This window comes from Pseudophryne corroboree, chromosome 5 (assembly GCF_028390025.1).
Source record: "Pseudophryne corroboree isolate aPseCor3 chromosome 5, aPseCor3.hap2, whole genome shotgun sequence".
In the NCBI taxonomy this organism is placed as follows: domain Eukaryota; kingdom Metazoa; phylum Chordata; class Amphibia; order Anura; family Myobatrachidae; genus Pseudophryne; species Pseudophryne corroboree.
Genome location: NC_086448.1, coordinates 651649180 through 651675308, shown reverse-complemented (window position 1 = coordinate 651675308; position 26129 = coordinate 651649180). Strand labels below are relative to the sequence as shown.

Sequence of the window (26129 nt, the reverse complement as noted above, 5' to 3'; positions counted from 1 at the left end):
TGGGAAAAGACTAAACACTCAGTAATTTCTCGAGGATTTGAAACCATCTCGTCAGGGCTGATCCCGACTTTTTTCAACAGAGCGCTCAGCACCTGAGAAGGAGGAACTTAACCTCAGCATTCATTATAAATTTCTATAAATATATAAAAATATATATATATATATATACACACACACACACACCACAACAACCACCGAAATGGTCTCTGGAGTCATCGGTTGTGTCAACTTTGTTTTAATCAGGTTCACGGGTGATGCCAATAACAATCGACGTTTCGGTCCATGTGTGGACCTTTATCAAGATAGGCACTACACAACATCTAAATAATAAACAATTAAAAACAATTAAAATCAATATTACATAATTAACCGAATCACCTACACCAACACCACCAGTGCCTCCCAGGCCCTTGTGACAGACGGTAATGGCTAAAGAATTACCGAAATGAAATACTATAACATTAATTATACACGATTGTAGCGCCGCTTCTTGTGGTTTATGATTATGCTCCTCTGTCTATACAGTCCCATGTGATTTTTAGGGTTTGAGACTACCCTTGTTAGCAGTTTTATTAGCCCTTTAGTGCCTGTGTGCAACCTTAATTGGCACTTCCTGTTCTAATCCCTTAAATAGCCTCCAGCTTTGGTAGTTCAGCATGCAGCCATTCCTGGGCTTCTGACATCTGAAGCTGTGAGTATTATAGTAGTGTTTATATATACCCTTTATGGCATTTTCTCTGATAGGCTTTCTGCCTTATTTCCAGTGTAGTGGTTCCTGTTTTTTTGGGGGTACCTAACCGGGCCCCTTCTTTGATGCAGTGTTGTATCCAGGTAATTAGGCTTATTGCCATTATTGGAATAACTATTTTTCCCTGAGGTGAGAGGTGAGGTGGAGGTTTTCCTAATTACACTAGTAGGCGGACTCTATGTATAATTAATGTTATAGTATTTCATTTCGGTATTCTTTAGCCATTACCGTCTGTCACAAGGGCCTGGGAGGCACTGGTGGTGTTGGTGTAGGTGATTCGGTTAATTATGTGATATTGTTTTTAATTGTTTATTATTTAGATGTTGTGAAGTGCCTATCTTGATAAAGGTCCACACATGGACCGAAACGTCGATTGTTATTGGCATCACCCGTGAACCTGATTAAAACAAAGTTGACACAACTGATGACTCCAGAGACTGATTTTGGCGAGAGTGCACCTTCCATTTCGGTGGTTGTTGCGGTATATTAGTGGCCACATGTGGTCATTAGGAGCACCCGCATACCAATAACTTTGAATTGAAGAGAGTGCAGGACAATCTGTGAAAATATATATATATATATATATATATATATATATATATATATATATATATATATATATATATATATATATATATATATATATATATATATATATAATACAAAGTCCGCACTCCATACAACAGGGGGTTCAGCAGCGGGGTGCTCCAATATAGATTGTAAATCAAAGTATACATTTTTTTTTGACTTGCGCACTCACAAATTGATGAATTTAAAGTTCTTTATTGATAGGCAAATACTCACAAAAATTACATAGCTACAGTGCATATGTGTAAAGTCGACGTTTGGGTCCACTAAGGACCATCTTCAGGACAAGCAACAGAACATCCTTGAGGCTGCTCAGCAAAAAACAGAATGAACTGTGTTCCATAACATTAGGGTATTTAAACCCTGGAGCATTACCCATAAACACTCTGTGCTAAACTAGTGCACCATGGGACATGTAACACTAATAAAGCAAAAACAATTATATAAACAATAATAACTACAATATAAAACATATGGCCAACATGCAAAAACAGCGCATAGCACACTTAGTGGACTCAAAGATATATAAATGAGCAATAAGTATATTAATTAATGCCAGCACCCAGCGCGGGAACAGGAAGTGCCGTGCGTTCCACTGACTGTGGAACGCACGCCAGCCGCAATGTTACCCAGCCGCCGAAAACGGAAATGACGCAGCCGGAAGTTACAAGCGTTCCACCCGCAGTGGAACGCAAATACAGGAAGTGATTTTAGCTCCGCTGTCAGCAGCGCTGTACAGGGAGCGAATACCTCAATTAAAGTCAAGATGCATAATAATTGACATAAACGGCCATGTACAACTGTAAACAAACAAACAAACAAACAATATCATTAATAAGCATAGTGTGCTTCATTATTACTGTTATAAAAAGAAATCATCAGTGTGTTTGCTGTATTTGCTGTACTTCACCATGCAGTTTGGTTAAGGAATAAATCCTGCTTTTCTTTCATCTACACGTGAGTGCTGGCTTGTCTACTTTTTCTGCATCGCTGGAGAAGGGAGTGTTATATATATATATATATATATATATATATATCTCTATCTCTCTCTCTCTCATAAATATATAACTTTTTGTCAGGAACAGCAGGGTCCCTAGTGACGTTAATACGTTCTTAATGTGTATGAAACAGGTACTGAATGCTGTATATTATTTTGTGGATCTAATCAGGAAACATTACGGTCGACAGAAGAACAATATTCGTGTCGATATCCGGGAGTAGTAACTGGGCAAAAGAACCATTTTTGCGACCCCAAGGGGTCTGAGGGAAATATATTCTATGAATATGACACCCTCCATAAATATTACTACGTCTGTGTCTGGGTCACAGCTTTATGCAACCTTACTATACATATATACATATAGGTATAGCCCTTTCTTTTTATTTTTTTATTTTTATTTTTTTAAGTCAGATATTGGTGGTGCCGACAGGGTCACCCACACACTTCTTTGTCCCCATATAGCTTTCTCTTGGGAAAAACATCTACCGACATGTTGACACTTTTTTCATGTACCATCAGGAGTCGGCGGTGCAGACAGGGTCACTCTCACAGCCGTTTGTGGCAGAGCACTCAGCCTCAGACATGCCGACACACGTGTAGGAAACACCCACCGACATTACACTGGCTATAAGGGAAGGACCCCAGTAAATTCTGTCAGGGAACACAGAAGGAGTTTACCAACTCACCACCCAGCGCTCAATCCCTTATATATTGTGCTTTATTATTAACTTATTTTGCACCAATCAACTGTGCCCCCCCGTTTTTTACCCTGTTATGTACAGTAGTGTTTTGGAAGGACCAGCGTCTCTGTGGAGAGAAAATGGCGCTGATGTGAGCTGTGAGGGCTAAGCCCCGCCCCCTCAATGGCACGCTTCAGCTCCGCTATTTTTTATATATATATTTATACTGGCAGGGGTTGGATAAAGTGCCTAGGCACTCATATTAGTGTTTGCCAGTCTTTATTTGAGGATTAATATGCTGCCCAGGGCGCGCCCCCCCCCCCCCCCGCGCCCTGCACCCTACAGTGCCGCTGTGCGTGGGAGCATGGCTCGCAGCGCGGCCGCTGTGCGGTACCTCAAAAGCAGTCACTGAAGTCTTCTGATCTTCTTCTACTCACCTGTCTTCTGACTTCTGGCTCTGCAAGGGGGGTGATGGTGGGCTCTGGGAGTGAACCCCTAGGCGTACCTAGTATTCCAAACCCTCAGGAGCTAATGGTGTCCTGTAGCCAAGAAGCAGAGCCATTAAACTCATCAGAAGTAGGTCTGACGTCTCTCCCCTAAGTCCCACGATGCAGGGAGACTGTTGCCAGCAGTTCTCCCTGAAAATAACAAACCTAACATAAGTCTTTTCCGAGAAACTCAGTAGAGCTCCTCAGTGTGCATCCAGTCTGTCTGGGCACAGATCTAAACTGAAGTCTGGAGGAGGGGCATAGAGGGAGGAGCCAGGTCACACCATTTGACAGTCTTAAAGTGCCCATGTCTCCTGCGGATCCCGTCTATACCCCATGGTTCTTGAAGTGTCCCCAGCATCCTCTAGGACGTATGTGGAAGAGATGAAGAAAAGGGATATTAAACAATAAAGCTTTTAATATTTAATCTAAAAATAGTTATTTAGTTAAAAGGGGATGAAAGCAGCAAGTAGTCCCCAAAACAGCCTGTGTTGGCAGGTATAGTATCAAAGGGTGTGGATCATAGGGTCGACAGTCATTAGGTCAACCACTATTGGTCGACAGTGACAAAGATAGACACCTGAAATAGGTCAACATGGAAAAAGTTTGACATGAGTATTTATTTTTGGTGTAGTATTCTTCGTAAAGTGACCGGGAACCCAATTAGTGCACCATGTCCCCTTGCATTGCGAATGAAGGCTCGCTTCGCTCGATATGCTTTGGGCAAGGTGCTTCACTCCGCTACCGCTGTGCTCGGCACAGGTTACTATTCCCAATCGCAGTATGAACACGTTAAAAAAAAAATGAAGAAGAAAAAAAAATGAAAAAAAAAAAAAAAAAAAAAGGTGAAAAACTCATGTCTGCCTAGTGGCCATGTCAACCTAATGAGTGTCGACCTAAGAACCGAGTCCCGTGTCAAACAGCACGTGTGAATTTTATCTGTTGACCAGGTAAGAATATTCAAGACAATTCACTCATTTATAAACTCTCAAAAATGGTATTCTTACCCTAATTGTTGAATGGGAAGTCTAAATTCCACTGAGAAGCAGATCTCAAGCCCTGTGGATTCTGCCCACAGTAGGTCTATTTCAGCCAAGAATGAAATATCAATGGAGGGGATCCGTTCAATTAGCCGGCTGTTGGGATCCCAGCGTTCAGGGTACAGACGCCGGAATCCCGCCAGCCGGAACCCCGCAAAACAGGACTATTCCCAGTGGGAATAGATCCTGTGTTGAGTGCATTATAAAGAGATCTAATTTTCTTTGATCCAACAGATCCTGTGGTGAATTTGCCTCGTCTGATATTGGGATAAAGTGTTGGGCTGGGTCAGTACCTTGTGGGAGACCACATGGGAATACCAGTTGTTGTAAGTCCTTTCTTCCGCGGATATTCCTAGAGTCTAACGTTGAAAGCAGATTCACAACCTATATTATTATTTTCTCTCTTGCACAAGACCAATATTGGAACGTGTGTGACCCAGTCTTGTATATTGAGTATTCTACCTCACCATTCCTCACAGAGGCATAATTTAAAACCAGACATCACATATAGCGAGTCTGACACACTCTTTATTGTCTGTAGGTATCCTCATTAATCTCTATTATGGAGGGTAAGACATACCGCATTGACATTTCATTCTTGGCTGTAATAGACCTACTGTGGGCAGAATCCACAGGGCTTGAGATCTGCCTCTCAGTGGAATTTAAGGGGGGTACACACGTAGAGATCCGATTGCTTAGAAATTAAGCATGGATCTCCCCGTGTGTAAGCCTATAGCGATGCACGACGCGCTATCGCCAGTTCTAGACTGTGCCTGCAGGTACAATCTAGCCAGGCCGCTCACTTCACCGGTGTGAAATGAGCGTGTCTCCCCCCCGCCCCCCCACTCAGCACACATCGCACTGAGGGGCAGATGTATTAACCTGGAGAAGGCATAAGGAAGTGATAAACCAGTGGTAAGTGAAAGGTGATAAATGTACCAGCCAATCAGCTCCAATATGTTAATTAACAGTTAGGTGCTGATTGGTTGGTGTGTATATCACCTTGCACTTATCACTAGTTTATCACTTCCTTATGCTGTCTCCTGGCTTAATACATCTGCCCCTGAGTGCTGAGCAGGGGGAGAGATGTGTGCTGAGCGTTCTGTGCTAGATCGCTAAGCACACATCTCCTTGTGTGTACCTCCCTTTAGACTCGCCCATGCAACAATCAGGATAAAAATACAATTTTTGAGAGTATATAAACAAGTGAATTTTCTTGAATATTCTCACCTGGTCAACAGATAAAATTTACACCAGCTGATTGACACTATATCTGTAAAACACAGGCTGTTTTGGAGACTACTAGATACCTGCTTTCTTCCCCTTTTAACTAGATAACTATTTTTAGATTTAATAATAAAAGTTGTATTTTATTGTATAATATCCCTTTTCTTCATGTTTTTCACTCTTTGTGCAGTGCATTATTTTCTAATACCACGATCATATTGGACTTGCGGGGCGGACTAGCCCCGTGCTGGGCATCGCCCCGCATGTCAGAGTAAATGATCGTAGATGTGCTAAATTTAGCACATCTACGATCAGCTCTGAATTACCCCCATCCCCAGATTTACAATCCAACCATTTTTACAGGTGGCGTTTAAAACGCACTGTATGCTCCCAGTGACACAGTGATATTACTAAAATATACATTGGAGGCAACTTTGTGAGTAGAACAAATATTTTAATACATTTCAATAAATTTTTCCACCATTTAGGTTATTTGTTCTTGGAAAATACTGCAAGGTTGTATGTAGTAAGTTAACTGCAGTAAACACAATCACAGCTTCTGCTCTGTTTAGGAGCTAGGTAAACTTTAATTGCATTTTTTTTTGGGGGGGGGGGGGGGGCGGGTTAAAACTTCCCATCTTGTTCATTATGTTGAGGGCACTTCTAAGCTTGTCACTTTGGTCTTCGGAAGGTCATGGACTAAAACCTTTCAAAGGCAGCAAAAATGGTTCTATATATAGGGACTAATTCAGACCTGATCGTAGATGTGCAAAATTTAGCTCACACAGCAGCTGCGGCCTGCCCCCGCACAGTCCGGGAACGCCTGCGTTGCCCGGACCACGCCCCTAAAATGGCGGCCAAACACTGCAGGCCCACCCCCTGCCGCCCAGCGAACGCCTCTGCCTGTCAAACAAGCAGAGGTGATCGCAGCACCAATTAGGTCTGAATTAGGCCCATAGACTGTTAAAGACGTTACCTTGTGTCCATTAGATATAAACATTCAAATATTTAAAAAGTATTTATAAAGTTCAGCAAAGCGGATCAAAGCATGTCTAGACCACGGGACACAGAAGGAGTGGCTCAATGAGCTAGCCTCCCAGTGGTGGAGAATAAGGCTGAAAAATACCTTAGGAGAACCTACATGGGAACAAAAACACATCTGATGTCTCACCACGCTGCAAGAACAACTTGTGCGACTGACCGGAAAGATATCCCTGGTGTATGTTTAGAGCCCGATAGAGGCAGTACCACCTTTATAATCTGTCTGCCCGGGAGAGAGACACCGCGGTACATAACGGTAAAGCAGACTTCTGCAGCAGATGGCCATCTACTGGATTTGGGACAGTTTACTTCAGCCAAAGCAACTGGAAATTCAAACAACATTCCCTATGTGTTGGTTAGACAGTGCACTTTGGGACATCGAATTACTCTCTACCTGGGATTTGTATACAACACATTTTTGGAACTCCCAGTAAAATGGAGACCATTGTATTGTAATTACAGGTTGAGTATCCCATATCCAAATATTCCGAAATACGGAATATTTCCGAAATACGGACTTTTTTGAGTGAGATAGTGAAACCTTTGTTTTTTGATGGCTTAATGTACACAAACTTTGTTTAATACACAAAGTTATTAAAAATATTGTATTAAATGACCTTCAGGCTGTGTGTATAAGGTGTATATGAAACATAAATGATTTATGTGAATGTAGACACACTTTGTTTAATGCATAAAGTTATAAAAAATATTGGCTAAAATGACCTTCAGGCTGTGAGTATAAGGTGTATATGTAACATAAATGCATTCTGTGCTTAGATTTAGGTCCCATCACCATGATATCTCATTATGGTATGCAATTATTCCAAAATACGGAAAAATCCCATATCCAAAATACCTCTGGTCCCAAGCATTTTGGATAAGGGAGACTCAACCTGTACTATTTTTTGCATTAGTGATATGAGCGTTTAAATGGGCAAATGGCTATCTATGGTTGTATTTGACTTATATATTCTGATGAATTTCCGTATTTCACTATAGATAAACGGTTACTATTTTATAAACGTGTCTTGACTTTTACTGCCCTACTTGTGTTATATTTATAAACTTTTTTATAAGCATAGTTCCACACTTTTGTATTTTCTTTTCTTACTATACCCTTTGTAAGTAGACTTCTGACATTGTATTCACGTACCTGCTTTTGGTAACTATGCCCGTACACTAAGAATTAAAAAAAAAACCTGTTCCCAGGTAACACCTGGAAGACGGACAATTTTTTAAAAACAATACATAGCTGTACGTGTCGTAGCATATGAGCCGATAAAGCAACATCAGTTGTACAATCAAAAAATATACTTCAACCTAAACAATGCAATAGAAATACAGGTTGAGTATCCCATATCCAAATATTCCGAAATACGGAATATTCCGAAATACGGACTTTTTTGAGTGAGAGTGAGATAGTGAAACTTTTGTTTTTTGATGGCTCAATGTACACAATCTTTGTTTAATACACAAAGTTATTAAAAAATATTGTATTAAATGACCTTCAGGCTGTGTGTATAAGGTGTATATGAAACATAAATGAATTGTGTGAATGTAGACACACTTTGTTTAATGCACAAAGTTATAAAAAATATTGGCTAAAATTACCTTCAGGTTGTGTGTATAAGGTGTATATGTAACATAAATGCATTCTGTGCTTAAATTTAGGTCCCATCACCATGATATCTCATTATGGTATGCAATTATTCCAAAATACGGAAAAATCCCATATCCAAAATACCTCTGGTCCCAAGCATTTTGGATAAGGGATACTCAACCTGTAATATGTTACTGTCACAGACTTTGAAACTCATTATTATGGGATTGATAGGTATAATATGAAGAATATCACTACACTGTTACAGAATATTAGGAGATTTAGTCAGACAGGCTTTAGATAAATTTTTTAAGTTGCACTTCAGGTTTTTTTTTTGGGTTCTGTGTTTAGCACATATTTTACAGCTGCCGTTTTTGTTTTCTATTTCATATTCATCACACACTGGGAGTTCCTGACTGTTATAATTCATGTTTGCATTATTGCTTAATTAAAATGGTGTAGGCATTGCACACTCTCAAAATCATGCCCCTTCGTGCATCATAAATATTCTGAAACATTTATAGATACAGAGAGTGGTTCCCTGCACAGTGGGTGTTTTCAGCAGCTTGTTTATAGATCACTGACGATATAGTACTACATTCTCTGACATGTACATTATCCCTTAGGATCTACACTGCCAATTCTACTATTTGTAACTATACAAGTAAACTGACTACACACGTCTTTAGAGGAAATCCCTGGAGACAAGCATGTGAAGCTAGGCACAGCTAAATGTGTCCAGAGAATGTAGATGAGCTTCTTATATTGTGTCCATAACACTACATGGAACTGTATGACTAAAAAGGAGGATTTTAAAAATGGAGACTCTCACAAATATTAGGGTACTGTAAAACTTCTATTACATTTAGGGGTTAAATCAATTAAAAATAGGATTTTAATTACCTACCGGTAAATCCTTTTCTCATAGTCTGTAGAGGATACTGGGGTTCCATTTAGTACCATGGGGGTATAGATGGGTCCACTAGGAGCCATGGGGACTTTAAGAATTTGAAAGTGTGGGCTGTCTCCTCCCTCTATGCCCCTCCTACCAGACTCAGTCTAGGAACTGTGCCCAAGGAGACGGACATAGTTTGATAGAAGGATAGATGAAGATAGTGATGAGATTCCGAACAATCACACACAAAACAGAGGAAAGCTATGCTAACCCAACTTCAAACAGAAACAGCAACAGCTGAACCAACAATACTTAACCAAAGTAACAGTGCAGGAAGAACGAAGCACCGGGCGGGCGCCCAGTATCCTCTACGGACTACGAGAAAAGGATTTACCGGTAGGTAATTAAAATCATATTTTCTCTTACGTCCTAAGAATACAGGGGTTTACATTTAGTACCATGGGGATGTACCAAAGCTCCCAAATCGGGTGGGAGAGTGCTGTGGTTCCTGCAGAACTGGTTGACCAAACTGAAGGTCCTCAGAGTCCAAAGTATCGAACTTGTAGAACTTAGCAAACGTGTTCAAACCAGACCAAGTAGCCACTCAGCAGAGCAGTAAAGAAGAGACTCCCTGGGCAGCCGCCCAGGAAGAACCCACCGACCTAGCAGAGTGGGCCTGTACAGATTTTGGAACCAGCATGCTGGATAGTGAGCCTGATCCAGCATGCAATTGTCTGCTTTGAAGTAGGACACCAAATTTTATTGGGATCATACAGAACGAACAGTGAGTCGGATTTCCTGTGACGAGCTGTCCTCTACGTATACCTTCAAAGCCCTCACAACTTCCAAAGACTTGTGATAACCGGAACCACAATAGGTTGGTTGATGTGAAACGCAGACACCACTTTCGGAAGAAATTGATGACGAGTTCGGAGTTCAGCTCTGTCCTCATGGAAAATTAAATAGGGGCTCCTGCGAGACAAAGCGCCCAGCTCAGACACATATCTTGCTGAAGCCAAGGTCAACAGTATGACTGTCTTCCACGTAAGATATTTTACGTCCACCTCCTGTAATGGTTCAAACCAGTCCGATTAGAGGAACTGCAGCACCAAATTGAGATCACCCAGGTGCCGTGGGAGGCACAAAGGGAGGTTGGAAGCGCAGAACCTCTTTCAAAACATCTGGACCTCAGGGAGAGAAGCCAATTGTTTCTGAAAGAAAATAGACAAGGCCGAAATCTGGACTTTTATGCTGCCCAGACGTAGGCCCACATCCACACCTGTCTGCAGAAAAAGCAAGAAACTTCCCAGGTGAAATTCCACCGCAGAATAAGTTCTGCTCTCACACCTAGAGACGTATTTCTTCCAAATACGGTGCTAAGGTTTATATGTTAACCCCTTCCTGGCTTGGATCATAGTCGGGATAACTTTGTTAGGGATCCCTCTTCTGGCTAGAATCAGCCGTTCAACTTCCATGCTGCCAAACGTAGCCGCGGTAATTCCTGATAGATGAAAGGGCCCTGTTGCAGAAGATCCTCGCAAAGAGGTAGAGGCCACGGATCTTCGAGGAGCATCACCAAAAGGTGCCAGGCCCTTCTTGGCCAGTCCGGAGCAATGAGTATTGCTTGAACCTTTTCACTTTTTATTCTTTTGAGAATTCTTTGGATCAGAGGAAGTGGAGGAAACACGTACACCATCTGATAGACCCATGGAGTCGCCAGAGCGTCTACCACCACTGCCTGTGGGTCTCTCGACCTGGAACAATACCGCTTGAACTCCTTGTTGAGACGAGAGGCCATCATGTTGATTTGCGGAAATTTCCACCAACATGTCAAGCACCTAAACACTTACGGGTGAAGGCCCCACTCCCGGGGTGCAGGTTGTGTCTCCTGAGGAAGTCTGCTTCCCAGTTGTCTACTCCCGGAATGAAGACCGATGACAATGCCACAGCGTTTTTTTTCTGCCCAGAGGAGAATTCTTGACACCTCTGACATTGCTGCTCTGCTTTTCGTTCCGCCCAGACTGTTTATGTACGTCACTGCCGTCACATTGTACGACTGTACCTGAATGGCCCGATCATGAAGAAGATAAGAGGCCTGCAGAAGGGCGTCGTATATGGCCCCGAGTTCCAGAATGTTGATTGGAAGAATGACTTCCTGACTTGACCATCTTCCTTAAAACTGCACCCCCTGGAGGCTCGCATCCGTGGTTAACAGGATCCAGTCCTGAATTCCGAACCTCTGACCCTCGACGAGGTGAGAAATCTGTAGCCACCACAGAAGGTAGATCCTGGCTTTTAGCGACAGACCGATCCTATGGTGCATGTGAAGATGCGATCCGGACCATTTGTCCAACAGATTGAGATGGAAGGGTCTTGCGTGAAACCTTCCATATTGAAGCGCCTCGTAACAAGCCACCATTTTCTCCAGATGGCGAATGCATAGAAGCACCGATATCCGGGTTGGCTTCAGGACATACCGAACCATCGGCTGGAAAAGGCATTGGTAATCCAACGGAAGGAACACTTTCAGCGACTCCGTGTCCAGTATCATTCCCAGAAATGGGAGCCTCCGTGTTGGCTATAGGTGAGATTTCGGAAGGTTCAGAATCCACCCGTGACCCTGGAGAAGTTTGGTTGAGAGACTAATTCTGTCCAGCAACCTCTCCCTGAACGGCGCTTTATCAGAAGATCATCCAGGTACGGAATTATGTTCACTCCCTGTTTGCGGAGTTGAAACATTATCTCTGCCATCACCTTGGTGTACACCCTTGGTGCCATGGAGAGACCAAATGGCAGGGCCTGGAACTGGTAGCGACAGTCCTGCAATGTAAACCGTAGATCGGAATGTGAAGGTACGCATCCTTGATATCCAGAGACACTAGGAATTCCCCTTCCATCAGACCTGAGATCACCGCTCTCAGAGACTCCATCTTGAACCTGAACACTCTTAAGAACAGGTTCAAGGACTTCAGGTTCAGAATTGGTCGTACCGGATTCGGTACTATGAACAAGTTTGAATAGTACCGCTTGTTGTGCAGATGAGGTGGAACTGGAACAATGATATGAGTCTATACCAGTTTTTGGATGGCCTGCTGTAAAGTTATACTTGCCTCTTGTGAAGCTGGTAAGCCTGATTTGAAGAATCTGTGAGGTGGGAGCTCTCGAAACGCCAGTCTGTTGCCCTGGGAAATAAGAACTATGAGCCAGGTATCCAGACACGAACATGCCGATTCACGTACTTTTGAGGGAAACGGGGCCAAATTCTACAGGTTTTGGCCCCGTTTCCGACCATCTCAGTCTGACATAAAAAATTGTTGGACTGAGATGAGGGACCTTAGAGGAGGAGAGGGGGGAGAGCCGCGGGGAGACGGGGGAGAGCCACGGGCAGACAGGGGAGAGCAGCACTACAGCACAGCGCTGCAGGAGGATGTGTCACATGCGCACCACTCACGCCAGCATCCACCCGCATCCAGCAAGTGAGGTCACGCTTGATGGAGCCAGGTGGACACTGTCGTGAGGTCTGGCGGCTGTGAGACATCCTTCTGCAGCACTGCTCTCCTTTGTCTGCCTGTGGCTCTCCCCCCTCTACTCCGCTCACAGGTCTCATCTCAATTCAACTTATTTTTAAAGTCGAATTGAGATGGGATTGAATAGGGGTTGTCGGATCCATTACGACAAATGCATGTCGGAATGGATCCGACCCTAATTGAATATACTCCTTAATCTTAAAAAGTGCATGGCCAGCTTAGTGGTTTCATGAGGACATGGTTTAAGAAACAATGTTCTATATGGTCCTGCTATCTCAGTTGCCAGTATTTTGGGAGTCCAAGATGATTTCTCCATTTTGTCATCAATTTCTCCTGCAAACTGTTATTTCTAATTGAGCCTCACATTTTTTGGATGTGCATGTTGCCACAATATATATGAGCTTTTTCGCAAACTCACATCTAATTGAACTGACCCTGTAAATTGATTGTGAGGGTAAACCAGAACTAATTGGAGGTGGTTCTTTTTCTTTATCACATCAATATCATGATCTGCTTTTACTAAATATTGAAGTACCGGTACTTCTATTTTTCTTTCTATATTCCATGTCTACCAATGTTCATTTTTCTCTGAAAGTTTCTGCCAGTGTAGCCCATAGTCAGCAATCTCATTTTAACTTTCCTTTATCTTAGTTGCTATGGACAACACCTGTAACTTTAATTTTTAGATGTAGTAAATATATCCTTTAGTATTTTATGCTATAATCATACGAGAAAAACAGGATTTTTGGTACTCACTGTTAAATCCTTTTCTCCTAGTCCGTAGAGGATGCTGGGGACTCCAAAAGGACCATGGGGTATAGACTGGATCCGCAGGAGCTTGGGCACACTAAAAAGACTTAAAACTGGGTGTGAACTGGCTCCTCCCTCTATGCCCCTCCTCCAGACCTCAGTTATAGGAACTGTGCCCAGGAGAGACAGACAGTACAAGGAAAGATTTTTGTTTTAACTAAGGGCTACCAAACTACCAGCCCACACCATAAACATACCGTACAACCGGAATAACGCCAAACCAGATAACAGTATGCATAAAACTCCAGCAACCAGCTGCAACAAACCAATACACAACTCGTGTACAAACTAACTTAACCAGTAAGAAAACACACTGCAAGTAATAGTCCGCACTGGGACGGGCGCCCAGCATCCTCTACGGACTAGGAGAAAAGGATTTAACGGTGAGTACCAAAATCCTGTTTTCTCTTACGTCCTAGAGGATGCTGGGGACTCCAAAAGGACCATGGGGATTATACCAAAGCTCCAGAACGGGTGGGAGAGTGCGGACGACTCTGCAGCACCGACTGAGCAAATGCCAGGTCCTCATCGGCCAGGGTATCAAACTTATAGAACTTAGCAAAAGTGTTCGAACCCGACTAAGTAGCTGCTCGGCAAAGCTGTAGCGCCGAGACTCCTCGGGCAGCCGCCCAAGATGAGCCCACTTTCCTGGTAGAATGGGCTTTAACCGATTTCGGCACCGGCAGTCCTACCGAAGAATGAGCCTGCTGGATCGTACTACAAATCCAGCGTGCAATAGTCTGTTTTGAAGCGGGGTAGCTCTTAGCTTAGACATATTTTAGTAAGGAGCCATTATCATGTGGCTCCTTGCTGGTTAATATTAGACCCAGATTGGGGTAATGGAGGTGTGATGCCTCTGGACTGGCTGGGCTGGATGGCTTTAGTGTGGCATACCTTTACATTCTATTAACACTTTTCACTTATTAATTTTCTAACACTATTTCTCTATTTTAATTACATTTCATGTTTGTATCACCCTCTCTATAGCTTCGGCTTCCTAAACACTAATTTATTAACAATATAGTTTTTTACACTGGTGTGCCACGCTGGGCTTTCTGGCTCATTCTGGTGTTTTGGGGTGCCACACCCTGCACCTAGATATAGCGCTAGGGACCCCAAATATACAGAGAGGCCTTGATGCGGCTTTGGGGCTTAACCACACATTTGCGCAAATATGTGTAACGAAGATCTCTGAATTCTATTATCATGTGGGATTTATATCTGGTTACTGTTATCATTCAGGGTGCTGGGGAAACCATTTGCTTTTTTTCTTGCTCAGAAATATCCCTTCCTTTCGAGCACGTGAATGATATCACTAAGCTAATTGAGCATTTACCAATCTATATGTTGAAGCGGGATGACCTATCTTGTTGGCCGCATACAAAACAAACAACGCTTCAGTTTTCCTAGTAACAGCTGTCCTAGAAACATATACTTTTAACGCTCTTACAACATCCAGAGATTTTGAAATCGCCACCTCTTCCGTAGCTACCGGAACCACAATAGGTTGGTTAATGTGAAATGAAGAAACCACCTTCGGTAGAAATTGTTGACGAGTCCTCAATTCCGCCCTATCCGAATGAAAAATCAAGTACGTGCTCTTATGAGATAAAGCTGCCAATTCCGACACTCGCCTGGCAGATGCCAGCGCCAAAAGCATAACGACCTTCCAAGTGAGAAATTTCAACTCAACCTTACGCAAAAGGTTCAAACCAGGAAGACATGAGAAACCGTAAGACGACATCGAGGTCCCATGGAGTTACAGGAGGTACAAACGGCGGATTGATATGCATTACACCCTTCACAAAGGTCTGAACCTCTGGGAGGGCAGCTAACTCTTTTTGAAAGAAAATAGACAAAGCCGAAATTTGCACTTTGATGAACCCAATTTCAGGCCTGCATCTACGCCCGCCTGTAAAAAGTGGAGAAAACGACCCAAGTGAAAATCCTCCGCAGGAGCCTTTTTAAGCTCACACCAGGAAACATACTTCCTCCAGATACGGTGATAGTGTTTCGCCGTAACCTCTTTCCTAGCCTTAATAAGAGTTGGAATGACTTCCCTGGGAATACCCTTACGAGCTAAGATATGGCGCTCAATCTCCATGCCGTCAAACGCAGCCGCGGTAAGTCTGGAAACGCGCATGGACCCTGTAACAACAGATCCTCTCTTAGAGGAAGTGGCCAAGGATCTTCCACCAGCAAGTCCTGAAGATCCGGGTACCAGGCCCTTCTTGGCCAGTCTGGAACGACGAGAATCGCCTGAACCCTTGCTCGACGAATGATCCCCAGCACCTTTAGAATGAGAGGAAGTGGAGGGAACACATACACCGACTGGAAGACCCACGGAGACACCAGGGCGTCACTGCAGTGGTTGTGGGTCCCTTGACCTGGAACAATACCTCGGGAGCTTCTTGTTGAGCAGAGACGCCATTATGTCTATCAACGGAATTCCCCAGCGTCTTGTCACTTCTGCAAATACCTCTTGGTGCAGAGCCCACTCTCCCGGATGGAGGTCGTGTCTGCTGAGAAAATCCGCTTCCCAGTTGTCCACCCCCTTTAGGAAAACTGCTGACAGTGCGCTGACGTGTTGTTCCGCCCAGCGAAGGATCTTTGTGGCAACCGCCATTGCCGCTCTGCTCCTCGTTCCACCTTGCCGGTTTATATGGGCCACCGCTGTGATGTTGTCTGACTGTACCAGGACCAGTCGATCCTGAAGAAGACTTCTTGCTTGGAGCAGGCCATTGTAAATGGCTCTTAACTCGAGAATATTTATGTGGAGACAGGCTTCCTGGAGCGACCATTTTCCCTGGAAATTTCTTCCTTCGGGTGACTGCACCCCAGCCCTGCATCTGTCGTCAGAAGTACCCAATCCTGGATACCGAATCGGCGTCCCCCCTGGAGGTGATGAGCTTGTAGTCACCACAGGAGAGATATTCTGGCTCTGGGAGATAGACTTATTTTCCGGTGAATGTGTAGATGAGATCCGGACCATTTGCTCAGCAAGTCCCACTGAAACACGCGGGCGTAAAATCTGCCAAATGGAATGGCTTCGTACGCCGCAACCATCTTCCCCAGAACCCGAGTACAATAATGGATTGACACACTCGTCGGCTTCAGAAGTTCTCTGACCATCGTCTGCAGTTCCCGAGCCTTTTCTTCTGGAAGGAATACCTTCTGTAACTCCGTGTCCAGAATCATGCCCAGAAAAGGAAGCCGAGTGGTCGGAATCAACAGGGATTTCGGCAAATTGAGCACCCAACCGTGCTGTCGCAGAACCGATAGTGACAACTCTACACTTCTCAGCAACCGTTCCTTGGACCTCGCCTTTATCAGGAGATCGTCCAAGTACGGGATAATTGAAACCCCTTGTTTGCGAAGAAGAACCATCATTTCTGCCATGACCTTGGTGAAAATCCTCGGAGCCGTAGAAAGACCAAACGGCAACGTCTGAAATTGGTAATGAGAATCCTGTAATCGCAAACCTGAGGAAAGCCTTATGTGGAGGATATATCGGCACATGTAAGTAGGCATCCTTTATGTCGGCTGACGCCATAAAATCCCCCCCCCCCCTCCAGGCTGGCAATCACCGCTCGAAGGGATTCCATCTTGAACTTGAAGACTTTCAAGTATGGATTGAGGGATTTTAGATTTAGAATTGGTCTGACCGAACCGTCCGGTTTCGGTACCACAAAGAGGCTCGAGTAGAACCCCTCCCCCCGCTGTGACGGGAACAATGACCTTCTGTAGACACAATTTTTGAAACGCCGCCCGGACCACCTCCCTATCCGGAAGAACCACTGGTAATGCCGAAATGAAGAACCGGTGAGGGGGCATCTCCTGAAACTCCAGTTTGTATCCTTGAGACACTATTTCTAACACCCAAGGATCCAGGTCTGATTGAATCCAGACCTGGCTGAATACCTTAAGACGGCCCCCCACAGGTCCGGACTCCCCCAAGGAAGCCCCAGCATCATGCGGTGGACTTGGTAGCAGCCGGGGAGGACTTCTGGTCCTGTGCGCCTGAGGCTGCAGGAAGTCTTCTTCCCAGTCCTCTACCTTTTGAGGCGAGGAAAGACGAACCTTTCCCACGCCTGTATTTATTGTGACGAAAGGACTGCATTTGTTGATGTGGTGCCTTTTTCTGTTGTGTGGGAACATAAGGAAGAAAAGAGGACTTACCCGCGGTCGAGACTAGGTCCGCCAGGCCGTCCCCAAACAAGACCGTACCTTTAAAGGGTAGAGCTTCCATAGACCTCTTGGAGTCGGCATCAGCATTCCATTGATGGATCCACAAGGCCCTCCTGGCAGATATCGACATGGCATTGGTCCTTGATCCCAAGAGACAGACGTCCCTTGCCGCGTCCTTTAGGTGATCCGCAGCGACCTTAATATAACCGAGAGTTAGAAGGACATTATCTTTATGAAGAGTATCCATGTCACTAGCTAAATTCTCAGACCATTTAGCAATAGCACTACTCACCCATACAGACGCCACAGCAGGTCTGAGCAATGCACCCGTATTAGCGAAAATGGATTTCAGATACGTCTCCAACTTGCGATCCGCCGGATCCTTGAGAGCTGCCGTATTAGGAGACGGAAGAGCCACCTTCTTAGACAAACGGGATAGAGCTTTATCAACAGTTGGAGATGTCTCCCATTTTTCCCTGTCATCAGAGGGGAAAGGATACGCCATATAAATCCTCTTGGGAATCTGCCATTTCTTATCCGGCGACTCCCAAGCCTTTTCACAAAGAGTATTCATTTCATGAGAGGGGGGAAACTTCACCTCAGGTTTCTTACCCTTGAACAAGCAAATCCTTGTTTCCTGTACCACAGGTTCATCAGAAATCTGCAAAACATCCTTTATAGCCACAATCATGTACTGAATACTCTTAACTAATCGTGGATGTAACGCAGCCTCAGTGAAATCGACCTCGGAATCAGAGTCCGTGTCGGTATCCGTATCCCCCACCTGAGTAAAAGGCCTCTTATGGGACCCGGATGGGGTCTGTACATGAGATAATGCTTCCTCCATGGACTTTTTCCACACCTGCGTCTGTGACTCAGACTTATCTAACCTCTTAGATAAAGAAGCTACATTGGAATTTATTGTATTAAGGAGTGCTAGTAAATCAGGAGTCGGCTGCGTCGACAGTGCTACATCTAGCCCTGCATCCCCACCTCCCATAACCTCCTCTGGTGAATAACATTCAGGCTCCGACATATCGACACGTAGTACCGACACACAACACACACAGAACCATCCCAGCAAGGTGACATGCCCACAATGCAGCCCAGAAGAGGAGACAGAGGGAGTATGCCAGCTCACACCCCAGCGCCTGTATATTGGTACACGAATATATGTACCCAGCGCTGCCTTATTATCAAAAAGACTGGTACCCCACTGCGGCTCCCTCTGGAGATAACCCCTTTACTTGAAATCAGCGTGGAGGTCCCGGCAGCGTCTCTCCCTCCGTCTGGTGCAGGGAGAAAATGGCGCGAGTGAGCCGCGGACCGAAGCTCCGCCCCCTTCCCGGCGGCTTCGGCCCGCCAAATTCAAACTCATGTAAAATGCCGGCGGGGGTCTGTAAAAGGTGCCTCGGCACCCACAATCATATGCCGCCCTTACAAAACTTCAGTAACATGCCTCCCAGGGCGCCCCCCCCAGCGCCCTGCACCCAGTGACAACCGTTGGTGATATGTGTGTGGGAGCATGGAGCACAGCGTTACCGCTGTGCTTTACCTTCCGTCACTGAAGTCTTCTGCCGTCCTGAAGTCTTCTGATCTTCTCATACTCACCCGACTTCTGCCTTCTGGCTTCTGTGAGGGGGTGACGGCGTGGCTCCGGGAACAAGCAGCTAGGCGCACCAAGTGATCGAACCCTCTGGAGCTAATGGTGTCCAGTAGCCGAGAAGCAGAGCCTTGAAACTCACAGAAGTAGGTCCTGCTTCTCTCATCTCACTCCCACGCTGCAGGGAGCCTGTAGCCAGCAGGGCTCCCTGAAAATAAAAAACCTAACAAAAGTCTTTTTCTAGAGAAACTCAGTAGAGCTCCCCTAGTGTGCATCCAGTCACTCCTGGGCACAAAGTCTAACTGAGGTCTGGAGGAGGGGCATAGAGGGAGGAGCCAGTTCACACCCAGTTTTAAGTCTTTTTAGTGTGCCCAAGCTCCTGCGGATCCCGTCTATACCCCATGGTCCTTTTGGAACCCCCAGCATCCTCTAGACGTAAGAGAAATATATTTTAAGAGTGCATTTGTACTAAGTCAGTAGGTTGCAAATGTATTAGCCAATGTTATACATCCTTTGCTTTATATGAAGTGAGTGCACACAGTAAGTGTGTGTATGTGCATGATATACTGTACATACACATGCACACAGTTGTACCAAATTGTGTTTTTCGCCTTTAGAAAATATGTTTTGTGTATTAGGGCTTCCTACATCAATTCATCATTAAGTAGAATGTGTGATCAAAGCTGTGGTTCACAGCTGCATGCCGGTGTCTATGGGTAAGCATCATAGAGCCACAGGGATCCATTGCAGAGTTCTGTATAGCTTAGATCCCTCATGGTTATACATGTTGTTGTTTAGTCATGCACCTCAACCAGTCACCATTAATAAAGCAGTATGCTAATTTCCTAGGAGGACATGTAACATGAGCAGACAAGAACAAGCCACATGTGCACTTGCAAAAACATTTTCCTAATGTGCTGCACATAGTTTCGAACAGCGCAATGACCTGATGTCCATGGCAGCCACCCAACTTCTCGGTTATAATAATATTGTGCTCACTGTGGTGTCACAGAAGATATGCGTAACCTGCTTTGATATGGTCAAAAATCCAGACTAAAACACGACACATAGATGCTGTACACAACACAATGTACACACCTGGTTTCTTTTAACCCTTCTTTCTGGATGACTTCCAAAATCTGTTTTGCAGTCATGGGTGAATTGGGATGTTTTTCTAAAGCCTGCAGGGTAGAAAGAGAAGACAGTAAATGGATGTAATTATTTTAATGCAAGTTGTGCAGCATCCAAGCACAGGTATGGATGGGAATCTCTTATCCTGAATATCATTATGCAGGAAGGAAAAACAAATTAGTCAAAATCATCAAGTGAGTTCTCCCCCCCTGAGAGAGTGTGAGGCATTGCTAAACAATTGTAGCAGAATAGGAACATTGGGGGTAATTCCAAGTTGATCGCAGCAAGAAATTTTTTAGCAGTTGGGAAAAACCATGTGCACTGCAGGGGGGGGCAGATATAACATTTGCAGAGAGAGTTAGATTTGGGTGGGTTATTTTGTTTCTGTGCAGGGTAAATACTGGCTGCTTTATTTTTACACTGCAATTTAGATTGCAGATTGAACTCACCACAACCAAATCTATCTCTCTCTGCACATGTTATATCTGCCTCCCTGCAGTGCACATGGTTTTGCCCAACTGCTAACAAAGTTCCTGCTGCGATCAACTCTGAATTACCCCCATTATAGCGGCAAGCAAGATCAGGAATAATATAGCCCATACCTATATTTAATGGTTATCAAGGTGTATCTTAAATATATAATGTATGAATAAGGGAAAAAGGTTTAAAAAAAAATACATTAAAACAATTAAAACCCCCATATAATCTAGAGCTAAGTATCCAGAAAAGAAATGGGGATCACATATCACATATAACTTTTTAGGGAATTGACACATTTAATATTTTAGGGTTTACTGAACTACATACTCCAAGATGCTCCCTAATTATAGCAAGAGGAGCACAATGGGAGATAGCTTACTGACAATATTTTGAGAGTTGTTGAACTTTAGCACACCAGACAGACAATTTAAAAAGCATTAACCAGAAATAAAAACATTTTTAGCACTCGAGGAAGAAAATGTTCCTGTGAAGAAAACAAAAAGCTTATTGGTGCTAGGCTTAGAAAGTACAGAAATAGAAAAGGGCAGTAAGGACAATTCTACTTAATGAGTGATTGGCAGATGATACAGGGCTTCCAACACTCCTGCAAGACAAGTTTCAAATGCCATCAACTTTAAAAAGAAAGAAGAATGTGTCTTTGGGGAAGCAGCTTCCATTGGCGCTTATAACTTCTAATGTAACTGCTGGAGTGAGCTCGGTGTGCCGCTGTGTACTGAGGCTGCTTTAAAACATCAACTTCTTCACACTGTGTCTTATTTTCAAGATTGCACAGCCCTGATAATAATAATTTCTTCATGTTTGATCATAGCCCTGTATATGGATTTCTCTAAAACCGGTCTCTGTAACAGCAGTATCACCTTCCCTCAAGCAGAACAGAGCTTTGTTATTATGTACTTATAGTTCACTGTAAAGATCTCCATTTGCTTGAAGAAAAAAAGAACTTCTCAGATGCTCAATAACTCCATTGTATGGAGCTTGGAGTGTAAAATACAATACTGAATGCCAAAACTCGCTTAAACTAAGCTGGGAAAAATAAACTTTTATGCAAATGGTGAAAATATCTGACTAGCAGACCCAACATTTCCAAGACTGTTCCCTATCCTTAATGCCAGTTCAATATGGAGTCTGGCTGGAATAGTGGCATCACCAAAATAGTTTTTAAAAGGAATATGGCGTTTCCCTGGGATCAGTATGAGTTACCGGCAATCGGGATGCCAGCTGTCAGAATACAGACAATGACATCCCTATCGTCAGTATGCCGGCAGCAGGGCAAGCGCAAATAGTCTACTTCTGGGCTTGGTTGCTCGCTGCGCTCGCCACAGGTTCTATGGGTGTCGTGGACACCCACGAGTGAGAATAGCCCCTGTTAGCTGGGATTCCAGCTGGCGGCATCGTCAGCGGTTGGGATCCTGACTGCCGGCAACTTAATGGAAATCAGTTTCTCTCTCAGCTACAGTATCAGTCAGAGAATCTAGTTCCTTCTTGCTGCACACTTTGTTATATTTGTGCCTATTTGTTGTTGGATCTGCAATTGAATAAAAAGACTATGGAGGAAATGTAACATAGAAACATAGAATTTGACGGCAGATAAGAACCACTTGGCCCATCTAGTCCACCCCTTTTTTTTTTTTATCCTTAAGGCAATCTCAACCCTGTTTGAACCTTAATTCTTTGTAAGGATATTCATATGCCTATCCCAAGCCTGTTTAAATTGCTCTACAGCCTTAGCCTCTACCACCTCTGATGGGAGGCTTTTCCACTTATCCACTAGCCTTTCTGCGAAGTAATTTTTCCTTAAATTTCCCCTGAACCTCCCCCCCTCCAGTCTCAGTGTATGTCCTTGAGTTCTAATACTTCTCTTCCTTTGAAGAATGTTTCCCTCCTGAACTTTGTTAAGACCCTTGATATATTTTATACAATGAATGGCATAATATATAGAGAGAACTGTAATAGCCTGCGCCTTGCAAGCATCGGCAAGATTGCAGCGATTCTGCCAGATGTTTTAAAATAACCAGGATTTGTCACTTTAAAACGGGTGTAGTATGGTATGCCGGCGGCTGGGCTCCCGGCGACCAGCATACTGGCACCGGGAGCCCGACCGCCGGCATACTGACAGTGTGGCGAGCGCAAATGAGCCCCTTGTGGGCACGGTACGCGTGCCACGCCATTTATTCTCCGTCCAGGGGGGTCGTGAACCCCCACGAGGGAGAAAATCTGTTGGTATGCCAGCTGTCGGGATTCCGGCGCCGGTATACTGTGCGCCGGGATCCCGACAGTCGGCAACCTGAAGACCACCCCTTTAAAACATTGGTCATGACATACTGTATACACTGTGACAAACTGTTATGAAATGCTATTACAATATAATTAACAAAATACTAGTACTCTGTCCTGATAATATGAATGCACAAGTATGGCATAGAGAAAAAATAAATTAAAATAAATCATCAAAAACTTTAGGTTTCTGTAAATGCTAAATCACTATGGAGTTATTTTTTTTATTTTGTAAAAAGCGCCATTCATTTTTAACTGTGTTCTTACAAATTGTATGGATTTCTTTATTGTAATAAAAACAGGATACAACCGAGGAAAAATGTAACAATGTAATGTAACATTTTGTATTGTCAGGTGTTTATATATTTAACTTTTTGCAGCAAAGCTTTATACCCATATTTTAGTAACACAACAATGATGAGAGCCATCTGGGCATGGCGCAATATACACTGCTCAAAAAAATAAAGGGAACACTAAAATAACACATCCTAGATCAGAATGAATGAAATATTCTTATTAAATACTTTGTTCTTTACATAGTTGAATGTGCTGACAACAAAATCACACAAAAATTATCAATGGAAATCAAATTTATTAACCCATGGAGGTCTGGATTTGGAGTCACACTCAAAATGAAAGTGGAAAAACACACTACAGGCTGTTCCAACTTTGATGTAATGTTCTTAAAATAAGTCAAAATGAGGCTCAGTAGCGTGTGTGGCCTCCACGTGCCTGTATGACCTCCCTACAGCCCACACAAGTGGCTCAGGTAGTGCAGCTCATCCAGGATGGCACATCAGTGCGAGCTGTGGCAAGAAGGTTTGCTGTGTCTGTCAGCGTAGCGTCCAGAGCATTGAGGCGCTACCAGGAGACAGGCCAGTACATCAGGAGACGTGGAGGAGGCCGTAGGAGGGCAACAACCCAGCAGCAGGACCGCTACCTCCACCTTTGTGCAAGGAGGAACAGGAGGAGCACTGCCAGAGCCCTGCAAAATGACCTCCAGCAAGCCACAAATGTGCATGTGTCTACTCAAACAATCAGAAACAGACTCCATTAGGGTAGTATGAGGGCCTGTCGTCCACAGGTGGGGGTTGTGCTTACAGCCCAAAACCGTGCACGATGTTTGGCATTTGCCAGAGAACACCAAGATTGGCAAATTCGCCACTGGCGCCATGTGCTCTTCACAGATGAAAGCTGGTTCTCACTGAGCACATGTGACAGATGTGACAGAGTCTGGAGACGCCACGGAGAACGTTCTGCTTGCTGCAACATCCTCCAGCATGACCGGTTTGGCAGTGGGTCAGTAATGGTGTGGGGTGGCATTTCTTTGGGGGAACCGCACAGCCATCCATGTGCTCGCCAGAGGTAGCCTGACTGCCATTAGGTACCGAGATGAGATCCTCAGACCCCTTGTGAGACCATATGCAGGTGCGGTTGGCCCTGGGTTCTTCCTAATGCAAGACAATGCTAGACCTCATGTGGCTGGAGTGTGTCAGCAGTTCCTGCAAGACGAAGGCATTGATGCTATGGACTGGCCCGCCTGTTCCTCAGACCTGAATCCAATTGAGCACAGCTGGGACATCATGTCTCGCTCCATCCACCAACGCCACGTTGCACCACAGACTGTCCAGGAGTTGGCGGATGCTTTAGTCCAGGTCTGGAAGGAGATCCCTCAGGAGACCATCCGCCACCTCATCAGGAGCATGCCCAGGCGTTGTAGGGAGGTCATACAGGCACGTGGAGGCCACACACACTACTGAGCCTCATTTTCACTTGTTTTAAGGACATTACATTAAAGTTAGATCAGCCTGTAGTGTGTTTTTCCACTTTAATTTCGAGTGACTCCAAATCCAGACCTCCATGGGTTAATAAATGTAATTTCCATTGATAATTTGTGTGATTTTGTCGTCAGCACATTCAATTATGTAAAGAACAAAGTATTTAATAAGAATATTTCATTCATTCTGATCTAGGATGTGTTATTTTAGTGTTCCCTTTATTTTTTTGAGCAGTGTACTTTAGAGAATCCTTAAAAAGGGATTATGAAGGCATAAAAAGGAATGGGTAATTCTGTCTGTCGTGATCTCTGCGTTAAAGAGAGCAAGGCCAGAATCCAGACAGCCGGAGAAATACAGACACCCGAAATTCCGCCCGCCACCCAGTATACCCACTCTCAGCTGGCATCCTGTCTACCGGTAAATCATACCGGACCCATTCTGACAACTACTCACTTTAAAAGGAAAAAAAAAAGCATGGACCATAAGTAGCATGGACCATAAGTACACATCGTTTTAGTTGTGGTGAGAAAAGGTATGCGTGTACTGCTCTTAGTAATGCAATTTACAAAATGTAAAATTACACAACATGCTAAATTAAATTAAAATAACATTAACTAAACTGCCTAATTATATCTACATACACAGTATGCTTACATCTATCATACAGGACACTAAAACCACTAACAAGTGAAGTGAGTAACATTATTTCTTACAATGGAACCTGCCAAAAGGGTGGGCTATATTAGGCAGCAAGTCAACACTCAGTTCTTGAAGTTAATGTATTGGAAGCAAGGATGCCATCTCATCCCCAGCTAAAATGATCTGAGCATATCTATGTAGTGTGTCGCTGCAAGAGATTGGATTGTAAGCTTGCGAGCAGAGCCTTCCTACCACTATGGGGTATATGCAATTAGCGGCGAATCGCGGCAAATTATCGCCGTTTTTTTAATTCGACACAATTCCACCGTCCAATTTCGGCAAGTGGTTGCCGAAATTCACCATATTCAATG

The 26129-nt window shown here is 44.1% G+C and overlaps 1 protein-coding gene across 2 annotated transcripts in view; it reads right to left on the bottom strand.

Moving 5' to 3' along the window:
- Positions 1–26129, bottom strand: part of ASXL3 (ASXL transcriptional regulator 3) — a 303495-nt gene that overhangs the window by 184205 nt on the left and 93161 nt on the right. Inside the window, exons 2-3 of one of the 2 annotated variants that reach the window (XM_063923670.1) lie at positions 20534–20616; positions 15633–15635 (exon numbers count right to left, since the gene is read on the bottom strand). The exons of the other annotated variant lie outside the window; for it this stretch is intronic. Coding sequence (XP_063779740.1) covers positions 15633–15635; positions 20534–20616 — 86 coding nt within the window. The remainder of the gene's footprint in view (positions 1–15632; positions 15636–20533; positions 20617–26129) is intronic. 2 annotated transcript variants of the gene reach the window in all.